Below are 13085 nucleotides of genomic sequence, written 5' to 3'. Positions count from 1 at the left end.
TTTTATGCATTCACTTTTTGACAGGTTATCCCACAATGACAGTATGATTCACACAGCTGCATTCATTCATGCACACAGCTGTGAGCCTACTAACAGTGTGGGATCCCCAGGCGCTCAGGGTTACATGCGGACATGTCTTCCCATTCAGCTCTAGTGATGAATGGATGAACAGGGGAAACCCTGATGACGGATCAAGCATCATCATGTATCCCCTTTGCTCAGCCAATCACGGAGCAATAAAGCTGAATGGGGTGACTTGTCCTCATGTAACCCCTAGTGCCTGGGGATCCACACACACACACACACACTAAATAAAACACACTAAACACACACACACACACACACACATTTAAAAAAATGCTTTATTACGAGGGGGTGCTGAGAAGTTCCTGGCTTTGCCCAGAAAGAAGAGAGCCAGAGTTATGAAATAACACATTTATTCAACATATTCCCCCCTGGGACTGATGCACTTGGTACAGCGTAGTTGCAGCTTTTCTAGACCGTTCAAATAAAAGTCTTTTGGTTGGGCCGCAAACCAGCTCTCAGCAGCATCTTTGACGTAAGAATTGTCCTCAAAACGTTGCCCCTTCTGGTGTTTCTTCAAATTCAGGAACAGATAATAGTCCGAAGGAACCAGATGTGGAGCCAGGTTTCATCCTCAGTCACTAACCAAGACAAAAAGTCCTGTGCAGCTTCAAAATGGGCAAAAACAGCTTTGGATGCTTCAACTCTTTTCTTCTGATCACTGTTCAAACATTTCAGCACCCACTTCACTAAAAGCTTGTGTATGTCCAGGATAGTGGTGATAACAAACCCAATAGGTTCCCGTGAGATGGCTGAGCTATGTTTTTTTGTGGATATTCGCCAGTCCTCAATAATCAGCTCATGGACAGCATCGCAGGTTGCTGGGTCAGTTGATGTTGGGGGGCCCCCACTGCGGGGCTCATCTTCAACGGTGAAATGCCCAGTCTTGAAACGAGATATCCAGATTTTGACAGTGCTGTAGAAAGGACACTTCTCCCCCAGTGTTTGTGACATCTCAGTGTGGATGTCCTTTGCTGACTTTCCCTTTGGAAAGGTCAATATAAGTTATTTTCCTACTAACGCGTTTCGCCCTCGTGGGCTTCTTTAGGGGATTTGAGCCCTTGGTATATTATTTGGACGGCCACCACTAGCTCCCTCTGTTTGACTCTTTTTATGCTAACAATTCAAACAAGGATTAAACATCAATTTTCCTCAGATATACTTTGGTTATATTGTTGAAAGGAAACGCTCAAATTATCAGCACGGAATATTCCTATTGAACGTCTCTATTTTGGGCTCTATATTAGAACCGCCCTGACAGGGTATGTAGCCTATGTATGCAACATCATCAACGACTAACAATTTTTATGGGATTGGTGTACATTATAACCATTTGGCAATAAAGCTGCTTTTGGTTTTTAAACTTTGAATGTTTCAGTGTCTATTTTGCAATTAAGAAGTCAATGTTAATGCTATGTTATTGTGTTTGTAGCCATATTGTTTCATTTCAATAATGTCTTTATTACCACCTTTAAATGTTTGTCCTGTATAAATATTTTCTAATCCAGTTTTCCACCCTTGATAGGTCAAAATTGAATATTGGTTTGGTAAGTATTTTTGGAATGCAATATTTGTTGGGCCATTTTTTAATAATTTGGCTTTATAACAAAGTGTGGGTTTACATGTTTTTTTTTTTTTAATTTTGCCATGTAAATTTAGTGGTGTCTGTGTGGTCTCTATATTTTATTGTGACCTAATTTTAGCAAAGGGGATTATTTTGAATAAAGTTTTTTGAAAAATATTGTAGTTTGTTTTTGCGGGATTGTTTTTATGTGATCTCCTTTACAATCTCCCAGAACCTACAATTAAATTAAAAATGTAATTATGCTCATTTTTAAGCAGTTCCCTTTCTCTGATTTGTTTGACTGGCTAAAAACAGCAAAATTGGCTTATTAAAACTCAATTTGATGCGCATAGTTGTGCGCCAAATCTTAGGAATGTGATGCGCATTATTGTGCGCGAAGGCCTAACTGCTATGTGTTCTTTCTATCAGTTAAATCTTTCTGCTAAGTTTTTCTTTTTAAGTATATAGTTTGTTTTGCTTCATGTATATATATATATATATATATATATATATATATATATATATATATATATATATATGTGTGTGTACATATACAAGAGAAATTATAGGAAGAAATAGGCAAAGAAGACAACCTGTTTGGACAGCAAGTGGAAGTGTGTTTGTAGGCAATTGGGCTAAGACCAGGCAGCACAGCACAATGAGAACAAACCTTTAACACTACTACAAATCAACAGAGGAGTTGTGTGGCAGCAAATCAACATGAGTGCAAATGTCAAAACCCAAAAAAAAAAAACATGACAATTTATTCATAAAAGTAATATGTCCATAATACATTCAAATACCAATATGTGACAATGTGACTTTGAGAATGGGACAAAGGCAACCAGGGGATTCAAGTAGCAGTTTGGAGTGGAAATCATGCAGACATTTGTACTGAATATTTGTGGGAAAAAAAACGATAAAACATTGCTGATGATTTGCTAAACAGAAACTGTCATTACAAACCAGGCACAAAAACATTGCAGCAAAAGATGAGACTAACAATAATGAGGATTACAAAGTCACATCAATGCATACCATCCAAGCAAACTTACCTAATTAATCCCCCCCACCCCGCAAACCAGTCCAGTTAAAATAGTAATAATGAAAATGCATATGTATTTATATGCATTTAAATGTATTTTGACATACACACACAAGTGAAATCACTAAATGTTCCTTAATACATGTATTATAACATCTTTGGTGACAATCATTTTTTCAATTATTTGATTTCTAGAAAGCCAAACTAGAATGAAATTTGAATCAGATCACAAATGCAGGATTGCAAACCAAACAAAAAGATATCAAAACAGTGAAACAAATGTAACAATAAATGAAGCTATTTTGTGAATGAGTATAATGTAACATAAAAATGTAGCACTTACCCAAAAGAAGATGAAGCATTAAAGATTCAAGTTAACCTGTAATGGACTGTAGATGCACACTGAACAGGGAGCAGGTGTGCGCTAATTAACTGCTATGACCTCACCATTGACAGAGCTTAACAGATCTCCCTGAATCGAGCAGCTGCAAACTAATCGCATTAATTGGCGTATTCTCAACCAATATTGCTCATTTCTCAAGGCAGGAATCCGGCTGGCAAGTGAAGGCGAGTGTACTAGCACTCGGCTCCGTCTCGCAGAAATACGCCTCGTACATCAGTGCGCAAATACGCGCAGCAAGCTTATGCGCACATGCTTGATAAATCAGGGCCAGTGTGTACTAAACCTAAGGTTTGAAACCAATCAATTTGATAGGATAGTAACAGTAAATGTTTAGACGTGTGCCAGTACATCTACTTGGTCTCTAGTATGAATACTTTTATAGTACTGACAGCATTTCAAATAAACAATTCTGACCTTTATCATTTGAGCCACATAGCTTTCTGGACCAGTGTAATCTGTCTTGTTCTTTACTCTCACCAGCACGATGAAGTACAGATAATTCCAGATATTGTGCTCTTCCTTAATGTGCTCCTCAAAGGACACAGTCTTATTGTCAAATTTATCTCTCTCCAGTCCTGCAGAAATAAATGAGAACCACATTTTACAACTAGATAAGAGCACTATTAGCATGTGTCTGAGAGACACTTAGATAATTCTAGTTTAGGATTACATTTTATTAATAAGCCACATTCAGTATAATATTGAACAGACTGCATGACATACTTTTTAAAACATTTATATTTTCAAGAAGTGTCCTTGCTATACCAGATTTGTAAAATCATTTGTCCTGTATAGAATAATACATTTTATTATTTGGGGAAGGAATGTTTATATATATATATATATATATATATATATTGTAGGATCGCCCATAGCAACGGGGGGGTGTTTTGAGCAGGAAACAGGGCCAGCAGTTTTTAAGTGCATCAAGGGTTTATTTCACTTAACACGCTTTCCACACAAAACAGGCAAAATAAAACAAACAGCAAAAAGAAAGTCTGGCCACTTGGCCACTAACTCACTCGCTGTTAGTTCCCTTAACTAGCAATCCAGCCCAACCTAGTGTTGTTCAGGACTCTAAGGCCCTAACCATATATCTTTTGCAACAAAGTCTGTGTCTTTACTCCCAGTTCACAGTTCACCTTGGACCTCCTCCCAGCTCAGCAGCCAAGACAGAGCCACAGGAATAAGCAGGCTGGGAGTTTATATCCCCAGCCTAATTTCCAGGATGCATTTCAGGTGAGACAAGTACACCTGATCATACCCAGGCCTCATTAACTCCCCCACCTGGCCAAGAAGCTCATGGTCATTAAGCCTGGTACTTCAAACCCCACCTTCTTGTCAAAAGGAAACTAAACAGACTGTTTAGACTAAACAGAAAAATACTCTGCATATAACCTGTATCTGGGGCAAATGTACCTGTCATCCTGGACGAAACCCTGTGATTTATTTGGCCAGCTGTTACATAATATATATATATATATATATATATATTTATATTTATTATACTGAGAACGTTCACTTGGATAAAACCATATCACTAAATAAAAAAGACAGTATTTTGACAAGTTATTACACAACATTTTTAAAGTACCACTACACAGGGTTAACCCACTCTTTGCTGCATAATTCACAATGAAACTACATTAAATTGCACATGTAGACTGGAACCTAAAACTCATTAACCATTTCTAAAGCACATGATGCATTTTTATTTGCACACAAGCAAGCTGATGAGTTGCAGCCATAACATCATATCATATGTCTTCATAAAACCAATAATTAAAATATCCTACAAAAAGAGTGGAACCTCCATTATGATAATCACAGTAGATGGAACTCAGATGCAAAGATCCTATAACGGGGGATACCATCAATTGTAATGTAACATACCCACTGAACTGGCTGCCAAAACTTTATCACTTTGTATGCCATTAAGAGCAGTACATATATGGGATAAAATAAACAGCATGCGGCTTATAGCTCTTGTTAACCTTTACACAAAGTCATTGTTGACTGTCCAGAGTAGTATGTAGTATTCAGCAGCATATTGTAATAAAACACAAATATTATTTTCTGCACTGTTTTCATTTACACGCTGCCATCTAGCGCATACGCAGTGTATTCTACATTTACAACATGCCTCTACTGAGGCAACTGTTACAGTGTGGCCCAAAATATCTGGTGTCATAGATGGTATACTCTTAAAAGAAAAGAGTTGGAGGGCAATATTCAGTCCCAAAAACACCAGTTTAACATGCCTGCCTTAGGCTGGGTACACATGTACAATGGTTTTCATCAGATAATCAGCTCAGGGCTGATATTGAACGAAAATCGTGTGGGTGTACAGTGTTCGTTGTTCATAACCTGAACAACATTCCTGGCAGATCCATGGACGATGGAAGACGAACAATCGTAATAGAAGTGAAGGGGAAGAGAGCGCAGCCCACCTCCCCTCTCCATAAAGCAGAACGGTGCTGTATGTACAGCACTCATTTATGCATTGTGCAGTTGTTTGTCGTCAATTTTTGCATGTGTGTACATAGCCTTACACATTGATAGTTAAATTATAGTTTATGTTACATCTTTAACTAGTTAAGGACTTAGGACTTGCACCTTAAATGTTCAATAGTCATTATTAACTAAATTTCTGTATTTAATTATCATAAGTGCTTATAACTCCTGGCCATAATGAAGTAATTTCACTCTCTGACCTCTATAGCTAGATTTTGACAACTAATTACAATGTGCAAATTTTCTCTTTTTCCTAAAGCAAACCTGAATTCAGAAAAAAAAAAACAATTTATGTCTTTGCTTAGTTTTTCTCTAGCTAGATTTTTAAGCATCTGAACAAATGCTTAATTTAAAAACAGCATTTAAATGTAATAACAGTATTTACATATTCTTATCAAACCTTAAATGAGCTTTAATTTACCTCTTTAGCTGCAGGTATTGTCAAGTCAATTACTCATCATGATAGAGAGCACAAATATTACATAGTAATAATGACACAATCTATGTATAATTATCTTCAATATTTATATATTCATTATTGGCCTGAGACCTAAAACCACTTTAGGGATCAACTTAGGGAGTCCACACTTGGTCAATGCCTTTGGGGTAGATTAGATCTAGTCCACATACCTGCAAAGCTTTAAGAATCTTGTACATCAGATATTCTCTTTTTTGCTTTATTTTTTTTTCTTTCTTTACTTGTATTTATATAGTGTCAAGATATTACGCAGCGCTAGAACTATAAATGAGGGATCATCAAGACCATTGAGCTTGCCAGGACATCAGTAGGGTTTCCAATTTCTGAAGATGTAAAAGCATATTCAACAGGCGTCATCCATTTAGGCTTACTACTTCAAAGCCTCATGACCAGGCGTACTTGAACACCTTTCAGCACTACACAATGGATTTTGCCTAGGGTCCTTCCTTTCTATATATATAATATAAATATTTCTATATAAATAAACTATAAGAAAACAATAAAATATAATTATCCCTTGAGTAACCAAATACTGTTACTTGACGTTAAAGGTAAAAAGCTGAGCTGCTTTTTATTGAGAGAGGGGTATTCAGTGATTTACCGTGGTTCCCTTCCAGCCTTAACACTTTCTAGCCACATAATTCAGATATCAAAATTAATTTTGCCTCAGGACAGTTTCAATCATGACATTTAGAAAGAGAAAAATATAACTTAATTATGTGCCAGTGCCAGTAATGCATGGTATTTCACACACATTTAACTACATGTTTAGTACAGTTTTTCAAGTTCCCCGCAAGCTTTCTTCTCATTAAAGCAACAAGCACTGAAAAATAGCATGACAAAGTCCTGACAATATAGAAACTAGCTTGTCCAATCTTTCCTGTGACACTTGAGTTATAATACCAGTCATTTTGTACAGTTAAATTTGATTTTTTTTTACCTGGTGTATGTACATTATTGCCCAAGAACAGTACATTTCATATGAAATGATTCACTTGCTTTTTCAAATAGTTGGATTGAGGCACAGTGAGGCTGGAAAGTTTTGGAAAAAAATAATATCTGAGTATTTATTAAACGCAAACAGCTTTCTAGGTTAATATTAATTGCTGATAAAATGAGAGAACAAAAACAGAATTATGTTCTATCCTGGTAAATAATGTCCTGCAGAACATAATCGATTATTATTATCAGTACAATAATGCTGCCAACAGGGCAATTACAGCCTAAAATATATCTGTAGCTATTTAAAGCAAACATGATCACTAATATCATTAATTCATGTTAGTCACATTAAATATTTGCAAAACATGTTACTATCATTTGTTCATGTGATTATTTAGAGATAAATTATGTGAATAGATGGGAGCTACAATAGTGACATACATAAGTAAAGGTGTAAAGTCTCATCAAGTGCTAGAATTACTTCACTAAAGATTATCATTTGTAAACCCAGATTGCTTAAGTCCAACAGCAAACAACTGCTATTGTTTTATATTGCGGTGCCTCCCCTCCCCATAGAATAGAATAATGCTGTCTCTACAGCATTTTGTTTGTCCTATTGTTGCCGAAAATGATTGTCAACAATTTTCAGAAACAAAAATGGAGCATGTCTACCCAGCTTAAGGGGTTGCAGAGGAATGGCAAAACTGATGCTATTATGGTTACCTTAAGATACAAAAAGAAGTGAAGACATAAAACAAATTTAATAAATGAGGGAAAATGATTCCTTAAAATTGTGTATTTGGGCATGTGAGTACAACACAAGCAGGAAGACACAATTTTGGTAAAGAAGTTTGAAATATAGACGAAGAGGATCAATCAAAAAAAATTGTAGGGCAATTATTTGTTTACATACACTTATTGCTGCAAAAGCACTCTCCCCCAGTACAAGTAAAAAAAAAGTTGTGGAGAAAGGTAGAGCAGCCAGAGGTGAAGCTGAAAAGATTATTGGACATTGTAACTTTAAGAAAGGTAATTTAGGCAGGCATCAATATTGCATTAGAGGTCTGTCTAAAACAGTGGAGGCTAAGGGCTTACATTTAGCAGCAACTACTCCAAAAGCCCAAGGACTCTTCAGTAGGCATTATGGAAGATCTTACAGCTAGCATTTATGATTTGGAAGAGAAATTTCAGACCACATAGTTCCATTAAAAACAATACCAGAAATCTTCTGACTACAAGCACCATATGGGCTCGATTAACCCACAAAACAACCTATTCGTTTTGTCCTTTCCTAATGCAGGAGAGACCAAAATATTGCATATAGGAGAGATTTCGGTATCATCATATCCCTCACTACCAAACTGCATTTCTTGAATTTACCCTTTTTTCTTCTTCCAAATTAGCCAAGAAAGATTAAGAGGCTATTTCCTGATTGGGCATTGGGATGGGCGAAACTGATAAAACTTGGGAGAGTAGCCATGCCCAGGGTCGGTACTGCCCCCATAAGCAGGAGAAAGGCGCAGGTGCTTTAGCGAGGAACAGGTAAGTCTGACAATGCAAATGAAATCTCTTGATTATTTTAAATGTGTTTTTACTGACTATAATCTGTTTAGATATGTCTTTTTAGACAGTTTGGGTTGTTCAGGTTTGTGACAGGTTTACTTTAAAGAACCCTTTTAAATGGACAATAGTAAATGTACATTATTATTATCCATAATGACAATCTGATTAGCATTCCAACAATGCAAACCAGGTCTCTGTATAAACAGCATTATTCCAGTGCTGACCACTAACACTTATCAGTACTTATATAGTATTTTCTGCACATTTTTTTATTTTTTCTTTTCTCAGGACTATGAATAAATTTAACAAAAAATTACTGTGTTGTCTGTCTCTACTGCCAAGTTGTTTGTAAGCTATTTTCATTTTAGGGTATATTATAGATAATGAAATTAGATGATCCCCATGGAGTTTCTTTCTTATGGGGATGGAAACTACATTCCATTAATAGGCCACTGCACACTATGCAGGATAAAATTGTAACTGGTATATGTGCCTTTAACGCAAAAGAGCTGATTTTCCATTATTCACTCACCTCTATTTGGTATTATAAGTAAACTTTTGGAATTACCCCATTAAATTGTTTTATTTGTTTCATCAACTGTGTGTACCAATGTCAAAACCTCAAATTTTGTTATCAGGGAGTCTTCAAATGTTGGTATGTGTAAAAAGATTGGAAGATAGGTAAAATATCACATATAATAATTCAACTGTATTTCAGCAAAAACAGTTGCTGTTCTATTAGGAGGGATAACAGTGAAATAATGTAAGTTGTATGCTCAATAAAACTTGGTTGTGAAATGTTACCTTTAATTCCCAGGACACTTGTACTTTGCTAGTGCAGTTAACTTTGACACCGTCAGAAAGACTTGCATTAGTATTCTGCACATTTCACAAAGTTATAATGGAGCACACTGGGTTTTGTTATACAGAAGCACTGGGCATGTGAGCTAAACACTGAATTACAGCTTGTCAGCCAATAGGAAAATCAGGTGCAATATGTAGATTGTAAAAACAGGCTCATAGGGGATAACTGATAAAAAAGCCTGTAGCTTTAGTTTAATCTGTTTATAAGTAGAACACACTTATTTCCCACCTACTGCATTTACTTATTGGGGACTTAACCCATCCTCTCACTTATCTGTGCCGGGAAAACCTAACAAGAAAAACTATGCGCCTTGTCTGTATTATGTGGTAATCTTTCAAGAGCAACATTATCAGTGTCAGATTCCCCTAAATAAACAATTTTCCCCATTAGCAATAGCTAAAGGTTACATTCAGAAAAAAGTGTTTCTGTCATTAAAATGTGGTTAAATGAATCATCAGCCACTTTATTACGTAATCTGCCACTTTATTATGCAAACCTGCTCAACTGCATGGTAATGCAAATACCTAATCAGCCAATTACATGGCAGCAACTTAGCACTTAGGCACGCAGACAATGTCAGACTTCATGCTGAATTTATAACACAGCATCAGAATAGTGAAGAAAGGTAATCTAAGTGAATTGTGAATGTGGCATGCTTGTTGGTGTCAGGTAGGTTGCTCTGAGTATTTCAAAAACCGCTGATCTGCTGGGATTTCAATATATTTTTATTAGAAAAGTGGTTGGACAAATGAATTCTAAGACATCCTTACTATTGGATTGTTTTGCACATATTTAATCTGTACAAATTATAATTGATTTTTGTGCTACAAATTACCATAACTATTTTTCTATTACTATGGTTTTGTCCCGCACTGTACTTCCTAATACAAACCAAAAATACCCCTAATGAAGCCTAATTTTAAGGTCATAAAAAAGACAGCTGCAAATCGTACTTTGGATGTTGTAATTGGTACCCATTTGTTTATCAATACACCTAAAATAGTCTGGGCAAAATATAAGTCCCAGCTAGGGGACCTTAGACTAGTAGTTCACTGTCTAGTGTCACCTTGTGGCCAAAATAATGGTTTGTTGTTTTGATATAATACACAGTATAATTTGTTGGTTTTGCTGATTGCCAAAAAAACCCTGCTGATTTCTCTGCATGTTTTGTTTTGTATATATACAAAATATAGATGAATAGCAGGTGGAGCAACTCTGACAACCACAACCTATCTTTTTTAGCATCTAGAAACTATAAGTTCAACAATAACAAAACAATGATAACGAAAAAGGAGGAGGAAATAGGAGGGAGAAACTCTTTGAAATCCAAACAGCAGCATCAAGAAATTATATTAAACATACATTTGTTAAAGTACAGTAGCCATATAGAGAACTAGTTTAGTGCTCACAGCACCAACATATATTGTGTTAAGCAAGTAGGATGAGCCTTTTTGTACCTTGCACTAAAAAATGAGTGACAGGACAGAAGAGGGAAGGTGGTAGTTCAGTTGGGGGGATGATATCAGAAAAACCATGGGGCCACAGTTCATACCGCAATCCCATGCCTGTAGCTGCAATTTCTGGTGCAAGAGATTGTGGAAAGTGGGTGCACCGGAGCATGCGGAGACATTAGACCCCCGAAAGTTTGTCTGTCCCATATCTGCTTAGTATGTTTTAGCAGGGGATTTGAAATGTGCCCATGGGATGAAGAAAGGATCCAAAGTAGTCTATCTATTGGGAAAATTGTAGTTCTACTGCCTCAATAGATACCCACAATGGGGTGTCCACCGTAGCATGATACACTAATAGGCGAGCAACCTGGGCTGCTTTATAGTAGCTAAAGATGTGAGGAACAGAAAGTCCTCCGGGATCTGCTGGGATTTTTACACAAAGCTCTCGGGTTAAGAGAGCAAGGTCAGAAAATGAAAAAATATTCAATGAGCAGCATTTCACTGGGTTAAAATGTCTTGTTGATGCCAAGAATTATGGGAAAATGGCCTGAATGGTGTAAACTAATTGAAAGCACATCACAGTGAACCTTGAGGCAGATGGACTACAGCCGCAGGAGACAACACCGGGTGCCACTCCTTTCAGCTAAAAATGGCTACCTGACCTACAATTCATTTGGGCTTACCAAAATTGGACAAGAGAAAATTGTAAAATGATCTGGTCTGTTGGAGCAAACAACATGAAAGCATGGATCTATTGTTTCTTGTATTATTGGTCCAGGAAGGAGGTAGTGTTGTAATGTTGTAGGGTATATTTCTCTGGCAAACAATAGGCCCCTTAGTACTAAATGATTATTGTTTATATGGCACAGTCTACTTTAGTATTGGTGCTGCTAATATCACTCTTTTATGACTGCAGTGTAATTTTTAGTATTTTTTTTCTATTCTCAGCTTTTCTATGTAACGAGACAAATCACAGCAATGACCTATTGTGTTTTAGGATGTGCTGGTAAGCGGGTTTATTAGGTGCCATTAGGAATGACTAACAAATGTTATGATATTAAACTATCCCAAAAGAACCACTTCACAATCCTCAGAATTAAAGTGAAGAGAAATCCAAAGGCACATGATTAAAACACGCATCAAACCCACAAGTAGAACAAAGAAAAACAGCATATGTTTAATCTTTATAAACCCTACATTATATTTTCTTCCCTTCTTTAACTGCAATGTTCACTTCTGCTGTCATTATGCCATCTGTCCTTCTGAACTCAGCTAGTTAATATCTGTGGTCACAGCTCTACAAATAGATCTCTGGCTTCCTCTTGAAAAACATCAGGAAGAAGCTCAGAAGCTTTGGCTGTAATATGACAAATTACATCTCTGCTGAAAGCTTTAATCATCACGCAGCAGTCACAGAGTTCACCATTAGTGTGAAGACTACAGCAAATGTATTTAAATAAATGTTTCCAGTATAAAGTTTCATTTACTGCACATACTTTTCATATTAATCCAATGCATACTATCTAATTGTAATAATTATCAATTTCCTTTTCACAACATGACTTCAATATAGTAAAGAAGCCATCCAAAATTATGAGATTTTGTACAACAGTAGAGCTTGAACATGGAAATCAAATACAATCTTGATCAATGGTATAAGAAGTGTTTATGACATGTTACAATAATTTAAAGGAAACATCGATTGTGACGGTATTACCTCATTACTCCTTGAGCCAATTCATATTTTTGTGTTGGGTTACATCAAATTTCAAGCCCAATGCAATAATACAATGGGGTAAAACATGCAATATTAGAATGCATAGTTGTGATTTAGGTTGTTATTTTTCATAGAAACTGAATTAAATGTATTTAAAGCAAGCAAGTGCCAATGAAAAACATTTTAAATTACTATTTACATCATAGTGCAGGCTCTTTGTACATTGGATGTGTTTATTGTGAAGTGTGTGAGAGCCAATCAAACTAAAACTCAACCAGCATCTTGGTCCCCAACTGTTTTCTGCAGGATATTAGGGCTGTTCATTAAAATAATTCACCAATAGTAAGATGTAACAGATGGTATGGGGTGGCTAGAGCAGGTGACCACTGAATTAGTCTTTATCATCATAATTTTAGAGTGCTAAACCCTTGCTTGATGTCCTCAGCACAGGGGCTTTAG

General features: G+C 36.3%; 1 protein-coding gene across 2 annotated transcripts in view; it reads right to left on the bottom strand.

Annotated features, from left to right (window-relative positions):
• The window catches only part of ITPR3 (inositol 1,4,5-trisphosphate receptor type 3), a 187055-nt gene that overhangs the window by 10029 nt on the left and 163941 nt on the right, over positions 1-13085 (bottom strand). For both annotated transcript variants that reach the window (XM_072422560.1, XM_072422566.1), the window contains exon 56: positions 3511-3671. In XM_072422560.1, the coding sequence (XP_072278661.1) occupies positions 3511-3671 (161 nt within the window). The remainder of the gene's footprint in view (positions 1-3510; positions 3672-13085) is intronic.

Source organism: Pyxicephalus adspersus, chromosome 1, assembly GCF_032062135.1.
Source record: "Pyxicephalus adspersus chromosome 1, UCB_Pads_2.0, whole genome shotgun sequence".
Classification (NCBI taxonomy): domain Eukaryota; kingdom Metazoa; phylum Chordata; class Amphibia; order Anura; family Pyxicephalidae; genus Pyxicephalus; species Pyxicephalus adspersus.
The sequence above is the reverse complement of the archived record's forward strand: the minus strand, read 5'-3'. Positions and strand labels throughout refer to the sequence as shown.